Genomic DNA, 12,480 nt, shown 5'->3' on the forward strand with positions numbered 1-12,480 from the left:
CGGAATACACTGAAACACTGTTTTGAATTAATGTCTTTCTCTCAAAAGTTAAGAGTTCATATTCATGCTGTCTCTCTCTGTTTGATTCCTCTCTTTCATAGTGAACAAGAACAGCGGTTTTTCTGAGGTTGCTCTTGCTGGATTGGCCAGTAAAGAAAACTTCAGCAGTGTGAGTCTGCGAAGTGTGACTGCATCTGAGCAGAGTTCCAACAACAGTGCCATGCCCTATAAAAAGCTCATGCTCATTCAGGTCAAAGGTGAGGGACATTGACAACAGCTGTGATGCACAATATTTCAGCTCAATGAAAGCTGCTCTTTTTACAGATGGCTCAATAACATTCACCATCGTTTCTGACCTAGTTTGGGCACAGCTTTATTCTCAACTGTGTTTCATATGAAGATTAATGGTCTCTGATTAGCAGCTAGCCATATAGAGTATGCTGTTTCTGTGTGTTTCTGTAGAGGCTGTACTTATTTGGCAGTGAGACAGCCATGAACGATGCTGTTTACTTATGTAAGACGGAGAACTCATCTTGCATGAGACCTGCTGCTTTTGTTATGGGGACAGCTTGTTGTAGGATGTAGAAGGACTGTGGATACCAATTCCTCATAAGGCATCCCTCTCAATCTAAACCTACGTGCATGTTCCCACAACAACATTCTGCCCTTAATAAATACAGAGAGAAAGAAACCAGATATGCTCAATGAAGTGAACAACACATGAACAAAGTATGGCCAGCTGTAGTAATGTTCTCCTGTGCCGGAAGTTTGTGCTGATTTTAATTCTAGTTTTTGGTGCACATTTTATAAACGTACGACATAACATTTCATTGTAATGTATTAGATCATAACATAGATGTCTTTTTAGTTTAAATTTCAACCAAGATAAAGCTGTACAGGCAAAGCAAATCACTAGGTGTTTTTGCTGCTGACATCAGGGGTTCAGCATGTGACTCACATGTGATATTGTCCCAATTTCTCTGTTCACTTTAATCAGGTCGACGGCATGTTCAGACCAGACTGGTTGAGCCCAGAGCTTCTTCCTTGAACAGTGGTGACTGCTTCCTTTTGATCACACCCCATCATTGCTTCATCTGGATTGGAGAGTTTGCTAATGTTATTGAGAAGGCCAAAGTGAGTGTGTCCTGCTATGTGTCCCAATAAACACACATCACGCTGTCACTTTAGCGCTGTTTAATATCCAGCTGTTAACGGTGTCGTTATTGTTAATTAAAACGAATACACTTTAAACTTAAAATGTAAACTAAAGTTAAAATGAAAATTGAAAATAAAATAAGTTTATTCAGAATTTTAATAAACACTGTAATACTATAAAAGTAATACTACAATAACACTGTCTGTTCAGTGCAGGATGTCAGTATCAGTCACTTGTATAAAAAAGTTTTAAGTACTATTCATATGTTGGTCCCCACGTGCAGGAAGTAAACAGAAGTAACCCCAAAGGAAATGTTATATTGTTTTACAGGAAGCAGGAGGTGAAATGTAAAAGCTCATGTCTCTCTCTTACACACCACTTTCTATCATTGTTCAATCCAGATTGCAGGTCACTGAACTCTGTTTGACTTGCGTCTCACCAGTGATGAAATGCTCATTATCTTAAACTGATGGATTTTTTTACATTTTTTATTTTATTTTAATCATTGCTCATATGTGTATTTCTGTACATGGGATCAGAGTGAGAAGAACAGACTGTTGATATATTATATTGTATTGTATTGTATTATGTTATATTTGTGGTGCAAATAAATATTAAGCGTTTGTATCTTCAATCATGCAGGCTGCAGAGTTAGCTACATTCATTCAGACCAAGCATGACCTGGGATGCAGAGCCTCGTATGTGCAGACCATCGAGGAAGGTGCCAACACACACACTTATGCTGCCAAAGAGTTTTGGAAGATTCTTGGTGGCCAAGCCAGTTATCAAGGTAAGCTAATCGGTTTAAACAAGTATTTTTGTGTATTCAAGCATAAGGCATGTTGATGTTAGAGCATTTTAATGACTTTTACGTACCACAGTCCCTGTAAATATGGCCCTCTGTACCTTACAGCTGCTGGCACTCCAGAACAAGATGAGTTCTATGAGAATGCCGTTGTAGAAACCAACTGCATCTACGGGCTCATGGAGGATAAACTTGTTCCTGAAGATGACTTCTGGGGTCGAGTCCCTCGCTGCTCCATGCTTAAGCCTAAAGAAGTACTTGAAAATACTACATATTTAATATCAAGGATGGTTTGATGAAATTTAGACCATTTATTCTAACTAATAATGTATTATATTCATATTAGAAGCTACAGTCTACAAGTTTGCACGTGTGAAGCAGGAAAAAAAGATGTTTTAGGATGTGTAGTCATTTTTGGTACGATTTTTTAAAAACAAAATAACTCTGATCTTATACTCATTTAAATATCAGCCTACTCTGGCCAATACTTAACAATTAAAGAAAAAAAAGAATTCTGTTCAATTCACTTTAATTATGAATATATTGTGCATCCCTGCTAAACACTTCTACAAATACAAGTAAGGCAAATACAAGTTTAAACCAACTTTTTATTCTTGTTGGACATCTAGGTGCTGGTGTTTGATTTTGGTAGCGAGATCTACATATGGCATGGTAAGGAGGTGACACTGGCACAGAGAAAAGTGGCTTTTCAGCTGGCAAAGCACTTGTGGAATGGCACCTTTGACTACACCAACTGTGATATTAATCCTCTGGACCCCGGAGAGTGCAACGACCTTATACCCAGGTACAAATCAGAGCTGAGTATGTTTGGCTCTGCTGCTTACTGTTCCATCATAGATCAATTTTTGGCACTTGTGACCTTTTAAAGCGCATTCACAGAGGCCTTTCAGGTCAGAAGTGTGCTACTGTTGCTTAACTTACTAAACCTGTCAGGAGAGTAGCATAGTATCTCGGTGTTCATAAACAGACTTGGGTTGCCAGATGTGTCACTCCTAAAATAAATGACTGCTGTGTTCACATCTCATGGTTTTGTTCTGTTAGTTATATACAGATTTGTATAAAATGTTTATGAAATTAAAACAATCATTGTCTTCTCTGAATGTGTTATTCAAAGGAAAGGCCAGGGACGACCAGACTGGGCTGTGTTTGGCAGGTTAAGTCAGCACAATGAGACTATTCTTTTTAAAGAAAAGTTTTTGGATTGGAGTGACACCAAGAAATCCACTAAGAAGAATGGTGACTCGCATGTTGTAGAAAATCAGGTAGACTCTCAATAAATAAGTTACTAAATTAGAATTAGATACTTCAGAATAAGTCTTATAAATGTTGCTAAACATGAAATCAAATTGGTTGGTTAATTTCCTTAGGAGCATCGGGGTGGGGAATGTCGGCCGTACAATGCATCACTGATGTTGAAGACAGTGTGGACGCCAGTGAAGACCGTTCTGGATGGGGTCAATGTTGGACGAGGTTGTGGGTTGGTGGAAGGTGACGAGGGGCGTAATTTTGAGATCAGCACCTTGTCTGTTGATGTCTGGCACATTCTAGAGTTTGACTACAGGTAGGACGGATCATTTATTTGATAAGAATGTTAAATTAATGGGGTTTCATATGCAAACACACTCTCTTGCTTGTTCTAGTCGTCTACCCAAACAGAGCATTGGTCAGTTCCATGAAGGGGACACATACGTGGTCAAGTGGAAGTACATGATCAGCACAGCAGGTGAGTTGTATGCTGGAGGTGTGCATAGTAATGTTGTTTTTGGCAACTAAAATATGTGACGTGACATTATCCTGCTTATGCCATGCTAATTTGCTGAATCGAATTAAAATTTTATTAAAATTTTTTCTTTTACTCACCCTCGAAGCATCCTTGGTGTATGTGACTTTCCTCTTTCAGAATAATCCAATCGGAGTTATATTAAAATTGTCCTTGCTCTTCCAAGCCTTTCAATGGGGATAAGAGGGTGTTTGTAGTCAACAGTTCAGAAGAAGTGAAATAAAGTGCGCGCATCTGTAATAAGACATCCCACACATGGCCCCCTGTAGCGAATCCATGCCATTTTTGTAAGATAAATATTTTAAACGTAATAATCACTTTTTTTAATCATTTCTGCTGTCTGTGGGGAACCGGAAGACGTCCAGGCAGATGTTGTAGTTCGTCAGCGCTGCGTGGTTATAGTGAACAGCATGGAGAGAGAACAAAACAAAATGCTGGTTACAATTTAGAAGCTTAAAATGAGGATTTGTAAAGAAAAAACCCAGCCAAGAGGACAATGATTCTCCTTTGCTAAAGTAAGGAAACTTTGTTTCCTTTACCCCTACATTTCCCAGAGGTTGCTTCCTGCAACAACAGTCAGCAGAAATTAGGAAAAGTGTTTATTACATTTGAAATCTGGATATTTATCTTTCAAAAAAGCATGGATTCGCTACAGGGGGCCTTTATTAGCCCGCCCACCAACATTTTATAACAGATGCATGCTCTTTATTTCACATCTTCTGAACTGTTGACAACAAACACGTGCTTACCCCCACTGAAAGGCTTGGAAAAGCAAGGACAATTTTTAATACAACTCTGAATAGATTATTCTGAAAGAGGAAAGTCACATACACCCAGGATGCTTCGATTCAAATTTTATTTCTCAGATGAACACTTTAATATGGATTTTTATAAATCTAAAATAAGTTTAAGCACTAACATTGCTAAAACAGAAAAAATAAAATGCACTAGACACTTTATTTGCACATTTATTTTAAAATATTTTCTGTTAATTTAATTTAAATTAAACCTCCTCTGCTGCCCCCATATGTTACATTTGTGAAACCAGAAGATACAGTGTTTCTGAAAAAATTGTTTTACCATGATCCAAAAGTCTCTGCTTTTTTGTACAGTTGGCAAGAGACTGCATTCAGAACGGGTCATCGGTCCAGGGAAGGAGAAATGTTGTTATTTCTTCTGGCAGGGTCGTAACTCCACTGTGAGCGAGAAGGGAACCTCAGCACTGATGACGGTAGAGCTGGATGAGGAGAGAGGTGCTCAGGTACTCACTATGGTTCTATGGATCATCTTTTTAAAACTAATTTTTAGGATGCTCGTAAGCCTCTTCTGCACTGCTTTTTTTTTTTTAAGTGTTTATGAAAGAAGTCTATAATGCTCACCAAAGCTGCGTTTATTTGATCAAAAATAGAATGAAATTATGGTAATATACAGTAATACAGTATTCATCTGACATAGAAATCTTTTGTAAAAACAAGTGGGTTTAACATGATGCTTGTTATGCAGGTCCAGGTACAGCAGGGAAAGGAGCCTCCTTGTTTCTTACAGTGCTTCAGTGGCGGAATGATTGTTCATGCTGGAAAGAGAGAAGAGGAGGAAGAAAATGTTCAAAGTAATCTTTTTTGCTTATATTTTACGTATTTGATCCTTAACGTTTTTTTTTAGTTAAATAGTTAAATTAAGTGATATATCTCATGAAAATCGTATTTTGAACACACTACTTCATATGGACTTGACTCGATTTCCTTTATTGTGCAGATGACTGGCGCTTATACTGTGTGAGAGGAGAGAAACCCATAGAGGGCCATCTGCTAGAGGTGGTGTGCCATTGCAGCAGCTTACGGTCTCGCACCTCTATGATCCTCCTGAACATCCCAAAAGCCAGCATGTACTTGTGGCACGGCTGCAAAGCACAGATGCACACATGTGATGTGGGTCGTACCGCTGCCAACAAAATTAAAGAGCAGTAAGTCAACTCACACACAAGCAAACCAACAGTACTTCATTGCGAAACGATTGCAGACCCCTGACGGCTTCCCGGTATGCAGGTGTCCTCTCGAGGCGGGGCTTCACAGCAGCAGTAAGGTGTCCATTCTGGAGTGTGATGAGGGAGCTGAACCACACGGCTTCTGGGAGGCCTTGGGAAGGAGAGATCGAAAGGCGTATGACTGCATGCTACAGGGTGAGCAGAGAAGCTCCATCTGTGTGTTTGGATGCTGACGCGGAGCTGATTTACAGGTTTTCTGAGGGTCCTTAAAAAGTCTTAAAATCTGTTTGATCATTATAAGGAATCATTATATTCCTTTTGTTATCATTAGCTAAATCCATTGATTAACCGCTAGTTTGTATGTACTGTATATATGAAATAAAACATACCCTGGGTATTTTAAACTTGCAGTTTATATATGTAAATGTATGGCTGTTTACATTTAAGATATGTGATCTATTTTGAGGTTGTCTAGATTTGCTCTGAAAAGACGTGGCATCATTGTCTTAGAAAGATACTGTGGATTTATGTGTTTTTGTTGTGTTTCTCAGATCCGGGAAAGTTTAACTTTACTCCCCGGCTGTTCCAGTTAAGCAGCACTTCAGGAGAGTTTGTGGCAATGGAGTTTGTGTATCCATCCAGGGAACCAAATCTGGTCAATTCAATGCCTTTCCTACAGGAGGATTTGTATACAGCTACTCAGCCAGGTGCTTGACATATTCATGTTCACTAAACACCGTTAAGAGGGCTGTCGGATGTAACTTGTTAACTTGTACTGTTAGGTATTCTGGGTGGGTGTCAGTTACAATTTAATCAGACTTTTCTACACTCATGATACGCATAATGTTTTAAGGAAATTAGATTCCTTACACTTACTGAAAAATCATGAGATTTGTCTGTGGCTATATCATGATGTCATGATGTTCGGTTATCTTTTAGCCCTGTTTTTGGTGGATAATCACCATGAAGTTTACCTGTGGCAGGGCTGGTGGCCTCAGGATAGTGAGAGCACGGGCTCAGCTCGCATACGATGGGACTCTGACAGGAAGTGTGCCATGGAAACTGTGCTCCAGTATAGCAAAGGTGACACGCTTTAATGATGTTGTTAGTAAAGAAACAAAAATTATATTGTGTAAAAGCATGATATGTTAACTTTCTAGCTGATCCCCATTTAAACTACTACAGTTTTTATCAAGGTACACAGAGTAATGTTTTTTTCTAAGGTACATTTACAAAATAAATGTTCTAATTTAAATAAGGCCTAATGCTGGCTTAATCTAAACCAGGCCTGTATTTTTCAACATCATTGCTTAAACGACTGCTGGCTGTTTTTCACTTAGCGTATGTTTCCTTTATGCATTTTCAGAACTGTACAGTTTTGCTTGGAACAAATCTAACCATTATATAAGTCGCTTAATAATTTTTTCAAATGATTATGTAATGACTAACAGAACTGAATCAGGGTTTCATGACCCTTTAATAGTACAATATCGGCCAATATTTAAATTAGATTACCTAAATTAAATCTGTTCCCCATATAAAGCGATCATGTCTCTTCACATGACTTCACAAAACTGTTCAATTCATATGGATTCAACTTATGATGGATATTATGTCAAAATAAAAATATCTTAATTTGTGGCTCAAACATTAACCAAAGTGATACAGGTTCACAAGTATGCCTTTCTGAAAAGCAGCTTTGAAATAATGTGTAATGTAAAAAGTTATACTTGACTTAAATAAATTTGACTTGTTTTAATATCATTTTGAAGTTAAATGATTTTTTTATTTTGTATTTATTATTGCTATTTTGTTGTAATTTAATATAATGATAGTATTAAAACAGTAAAAAAAAGGTACAATATAATCTTTTTGCCTTTTTTTTTTTTAGAAAAAAATGAGAAAAAAACTCCAAAATCATACCTGATCCATGCAGGACTTGAGCCTCTTACATTCACTAATATGTTTCCCAGCTGGGAACACAGAGAGGACATTGCTGAGATCACCGAGAAGGTGAGAGAGAAAGTTTTATGCACATACCAAGTTTTTTGTGTTTTAAGAATACGCTTTAAAGATTTAGTTGTTTTGTGTGATTTTATAGGAGGCTGAAGTATGTAATCAGATTATTCTGGTTGAAGACGTATTGACTAGACTCTGCCAGACCACTTACCCACTCGCTGATCTTCAAGCCCATCCACTACCAGAAGGTGTTGACCCTCTTCGTCTCGAGATCTACCTTTCAGATGAGGACTTTGAGGTAAGAAAAATCACATTAACATTGAGGTTTTTAAAAGATTACTCCATTAATTGGTAAAATAGGGTTAGGGTTAACCCTGGGCTTAACCCTTATCCTAACTTATAGTTATGGACGATTTAAAGTATTGTATGATTTTGAGACGTTTGACAGGGATATTACTGAGGAGTATCTGTTCTGTAACATCTGTCTGCCTGAGTTTGCTCATATGTTCCGTCTTCCAAGTACAATCTACTTTTATTTGGCCTTTTTTCCCCTTCATCTATTTCATGTTTCTACTTCTGCTCCCACTATGTCATCTTAATGCAGCCTCTCTTAACCTGTCTCTCCCTGCATCTTTCTGCTTTTCCCTTTTTGCTGGTGTAGTTTTGCGTCTGATGAGGTAAATTTTTCCCTTCACATGCCAGGGTGTAGGGGCTTCTGGGAAGGTGAGTTTTGTTTCATGAGGAACACTGGTGTTTTCCCACTAATGCCGCATCCTCACTGTGTGAACTGCATCACCATGTGCTTGTCTCTCTCATGCCTTGGCACAAACCGCCGAGCATCTAGCAGCGTGTGGGTCACTGTTCACCACTCATATCTTACTGATACTCACTTGAAGTCTCACATTTGGGTTGATTTTTTTTTTATTTACACTGTTTCAAAAGTTTGGGGTCATTAAAGATTTTATTTTTTTCCCAAAAACATAAAAGAAATCATACTAACCCCAAACGGTTGAATGGTAGTCTTCTTTAATTTAGGCATATACTAATAGTAAAATTGATAATCCAGTAATTATTTTCATGTCATGGTCATTAACCAAAAAGTGGCTGATGATAAAATTGTATGCCATTTTTATCTAAACAGATAAATAAAACTAAAAAGTTTAATGTCTTTACATTTTTCATGTGAATTTTGGCATCACAATATCATGATGCACAGCATGGGAAAAAAATATTCATTTTGATTAGATTAAACTGTGTTTTTTATATATATATATATATATATATATATTGTTTTTACTAACTTTATGTGATAGATGTTGGCAAAAGTCATTTTAATGTAAAAATTGGAGAAAAGAGCATGAACAATTAAATATTCAAAATTGACAGACCTATACATTGAAAACAAAAACAAACAAAAAAAATCTAATATCAGCTGAAAACATATATGGTTCATGTAAATTGTGCATATCTCATTTAAATACTTGGTACGCTAATATTATTTACATTTTTAGATTGGTGAATGGCAGTGACCATATCCTACAGCTCGTGTGTGTGTGTGTGTGTGTGTGTGTGTGTGTGTGCGTGTAATCATTCATCGATTATGTTCAGCACCTCAGAGTCCTGAGTATGATGAACACATCTGTGTCATCTACATCCGTTTTTAAATCCTTATATATGTGTGCATGTTCTCTACAGAAAGCATTGGAAATGACAAGAAGTGAGTATGAGGCACTGCCAGGATGGAAGCAAGTGAATGTGAAGAAAGCCAAAGGACTGTTTTAAAGGGACTAGAGGAAATCGGACTGCACTAGAACTGCTGATTGACTGGATTGAGTATGAAGTGGAGACCTCATTCCTTTTGATCCAGACAGGACAAACACAAGAGAAGATCTAGCTGTGTCAAACCACACAGGAGGTGAAAAGGAGCCGGAGGAAGAAGAAAAGACACAGATGGCCAGGGGTTTAGAAGCCTCCTGTAGCACATTTCTCTCCCGTTTCTCCTTTTTTGTTGTTATCAGTCAATTAACAAGATTTGCTATGTCCACATGAAGCCAGTCACCATCCTACATGCACTGCCCAGCTTTATATAAAGACCTAATAAATATATGCCTTTTAGTTATTATCTAACTGCAAGAAAGCTCAAAAGAGCTCTTTATGTAAGTGCATTCATACCTGCTCTCACAAATGGCCTCAAGATGTGTTTAAACCTTCCAGATAGATGCTTAAACTTGAGAACCCTATATATGTCTGTGTGCGCATGGGAGAGTGTTTGAGAATCCATACAGTGTGTGTGTCTTAAAACAAGACTGAATGAAACTGTGGAATAAGAGAATATATCTTTCTATTCTGCGTTGTATAGTGCCTTGCCTTCATGTACAGTTTATATAAAGACAGATGCTAGTCTGCATTTTGAAGAGATATTTGTGATATAAATAAATAATGATGCAAATAAACACTGAATAATGGAGATCATGAACATTTCGTCCAGTCCTTTGTTTGCAAATCAGTTTTGATCACACATTTTGAAATCAAAATCAAAAAATCACCATTAAACTCTTATTTTTGGAGGTTTTAGCATTATGTATATATATATATATATATATATATATATATTTATTTTAGATTATATAGATTTTGGCGTGTTTGACATGAGGTGTCTCAATTGGCATACTATTCGCCCGAAACAATATTCAAAATACCATAGTATGTTGAAAGGAATGTCCTAAAGCTTCCTGGTTTACCATGGTTTATTTTCAGTGCAAATTTGAAGTTCAGATTCATGCACCATTAATATATGAAACAAATTATACTTGGGGCTTTAGCTGGCAGACATGAAGGTTTTTTCTGAGGAATGCGAAAGCTTTGCAATGAATGCTAAATTTCTGAGCAAACACAACATTTCTCAAGGAAACATGAAATTTTTGAGAGTCAATGCAAATTTGTGTTAGCAAATGTAAAGTTTCTGGGGGGCAATGCAAAAGTTTAAATAAACCTTTCCTCCTTCAAAGATAAAAAAAAAAGAATCAATAAAAAAGTTAGACCAGCAGAAGGAGCTGTTGTCCCACAAGTCAAAGTTATTAATATTGTCATCCCAGAAAGCAGAGTAGAATACCAGGATATACCTTTATTATCTCATTATCTCTTTCTTTTTTTCTTCAACTTGAAAATGTTTCTCTATAGAAACATGATTCACAAAAATTTATTTATTTTCTTTTTAACTTTCACCCGAGCGTCCACCGCTTGTCTTTCCTCTAACACAGTTCTTCTATTAGGAATACTAATGATAAATGAAAAAAACTGAAAGTAAATACTAAACAAATGAGCACTGCCATAATTCCACAAAAGCACAATTAGGACACCTGGAGTTGAGGCTCTGAACTTGTCAGGTCAGGTGGGATTTATAAGTCACATGATCCAATCAAAGTCGGGGCTAAAAATGTTGTATGGCCAAGTAGCTGCTTCCTGTATGTCAGACGGAGGAATCTAAGAAACCATATGTCTAGTGCACAACCGTTGTACACTAGCCATAGTGTACAATAGCCATTATTGCAATTTGTATGAACACATTTGATCGTAACATTAGAATGCATTTTGCATGCATGTTGATAAGGTGTAAGTGACTTCAAATAGTAGCTTGGAGGGGCCTGAAAAAAAATTTGCATGTGAATATTCTGTTATATGATATGCATTCAATTACGGGTCATTCAGATGCTATATTCTCTGTTACAACTGACATTTTTTTGAGACTGGCAAGTGAGCCTGGTTAATCCAGGATCTCATTAACAGTATCTATGATCAGGGCAGACAAATCTGCTTTACCTGGAATGCTGTAACCCTCCAGGCAAGGGATTTGATTGGCTGAATGGTAAAAGGTCACTGCATCTGATTAGCTGGAATTTCTCTACTAAATTTCCTATTGGTCAGAAAAGACATAGGGTGTGGTGTTGATGGGTAATAAATAGCTTTAAGGAACCTATGGTGAAAGAAGCTGTTGGAATGTGGCGTACACTTGTTTTCTCTGCCATGAATTAGCTCATTTTTCGTTAACCTGCGGTTTCTGTCAAAATTAAATATCTGAGAAACTGAAAGCTGAAGACAACAGAAAACATGAGAAAAACTGAATTAAATTGTTAGACTAAAGGTCCACTGAGCTACAGAAATAGACAAATGAGAATGAGAGCGGCTGCAGGGTGACTGCACAGAACCCTCTTCCTGTTTTCTGCTATGACAGTAGGTCAAGTGAATTGTACTGCACTGTGTCAGTCCTTAAGGAAAAGAACCAAAGCGGATTTAAGTGATCTCGTTAGTATCATTGCCTCGGGTAAACCGTTTAAACAAAGTGAAGAGCCCTATATGCAAACAAAGCTCACATCATGCGGATGTTCTCAAGTTTTTGTGGTTAAAGGACATGTTAATTTTAGAAAAGAGCAAGAAAACGGATGGTTTTACCAAATAATTTTAGTGACACATTCAGAAACGTTTGCTTTTTAAATGATTTGTGCTTCTATGTTTAGTGCTAACTTTTATTTTATTTGTGAATGTTGCCAATAAAATATTTGATATTATTTTACGTGATTAAAGATTAATGAAAGATAAATTGTCATTCGTTTTGGCGTAACTTTTATTTATTTAATATTTTACTCCTTTGAAAAATTATTTTAAAAAATGGCTTATTAATTTGGTTAACTTTTAATTATTTATTCTTTTTATTTTGAACTTTGGAAATTATTTTAACATATATTTTTTGCACTTTAAAAATGTTTTAAAAAAGACAA

General features: G+C 36.9%; 1 protein-coding gene across 22 annotated transcripts in view; it reads left to right on the forward strand.

Moving 5' to 3' along the window:
• Window positions 1-10,181, forward strand: part of LOC128025247 (supervillin) — a 67,530-nt gene extending 57,349 nt beyond the window's left edge. For 15 of the 22 annotated variants that reach the window (XM_052611411.1, XM_052611399.1, XM_052611398.1 and 12 more), the window contains 18 exons: window positions 102-257; window positions 998-1,134; window positions 1,799-1,946; window positions 2,070-2,215; window positions 2,591-2,766; window positions 3,097-3,244; window positions 3,350-3,543; window positions 3,623-3,705; window positions 4,875-5,023; window positions 5,266-5,371; window positions 5,518-5,725; window positions 5,808-5,941; window positions 6,298-6,453; window positions 6,686-6,829; window positions 7,638-7,759; window positions 7,848-8,003; window positions 8,408-8,428; window positions 9,401-10,181. In XM_052611411.1, coding sequence (XP_052467371.1) covers window positions 102-257; window positions 998-1,134; window positions 1,799-1,946; window positions 2,070-2,215; window positions 2,591-2,766; window positions 3,097-3,244; window positions 3,350-3,543; window positions 3,623-3,705; window positions 4,875-5,023; window positions 5,266-5,371; window positions 5,518-5,725; window positions 5,808-5,941; window positions 6,298-6,453; window positions 6,686-6,829; window positions 7,638-7,759; window positions 7,848-8,003; window positions 8,408-8,428; window positions 9,401-9,487 — 2,471 coding nt within the window. In that variant the 3' untranslated portion in view covers window positions 9,488-10,181. Of the gene's footprint in view, window positions 1-101; window positions 258-997; window positions 1,135-1,798; window positions 1,947-2,069; window positions 2,216-2,590; window positions 2,767-3,096; window positions 3,245-3,349; window positions 3,544-3,622; window positions 3,706-4,874; window positions 5,024-5,265; window positions 5,372-5,517; window positions 5,726-5,807; window positions 5,942-6,297; window positions 6,454-6,685; window positions 6,830-7,637; window positions 7,760-7,847; window positions 8,004-8,366; window positions 8,429-9,400 lie in introns of all 22 variants that reach the window. The other 7 variants (XM_052611400.1, XM_052611418.1, XM_052611419.1 and 4 more) reach the window with 2 other exon arrangements.
• The last annotated feature ends 2,299 nt before the right edge of the window (window positions 10,182-12,480 follow it).

The sequence above is a fragment of the Carassius gibelio genome, chromosome A12, assembly GCF_023724105.1.
Source record: "Carassius gibelio isolate Cgi1373 ecotype wild population from Czech Republic chromosome A12, carGib1.2-hapl.c, whole genome shotgun sequence".
Classification (NCBI taxonomy): domain Eukaryota; kingdom Metazoa; phylum Chordata; class Actinopteri; order Cypriniformes; family Cyprinidae; genus Carassius; species Carassius gibelio.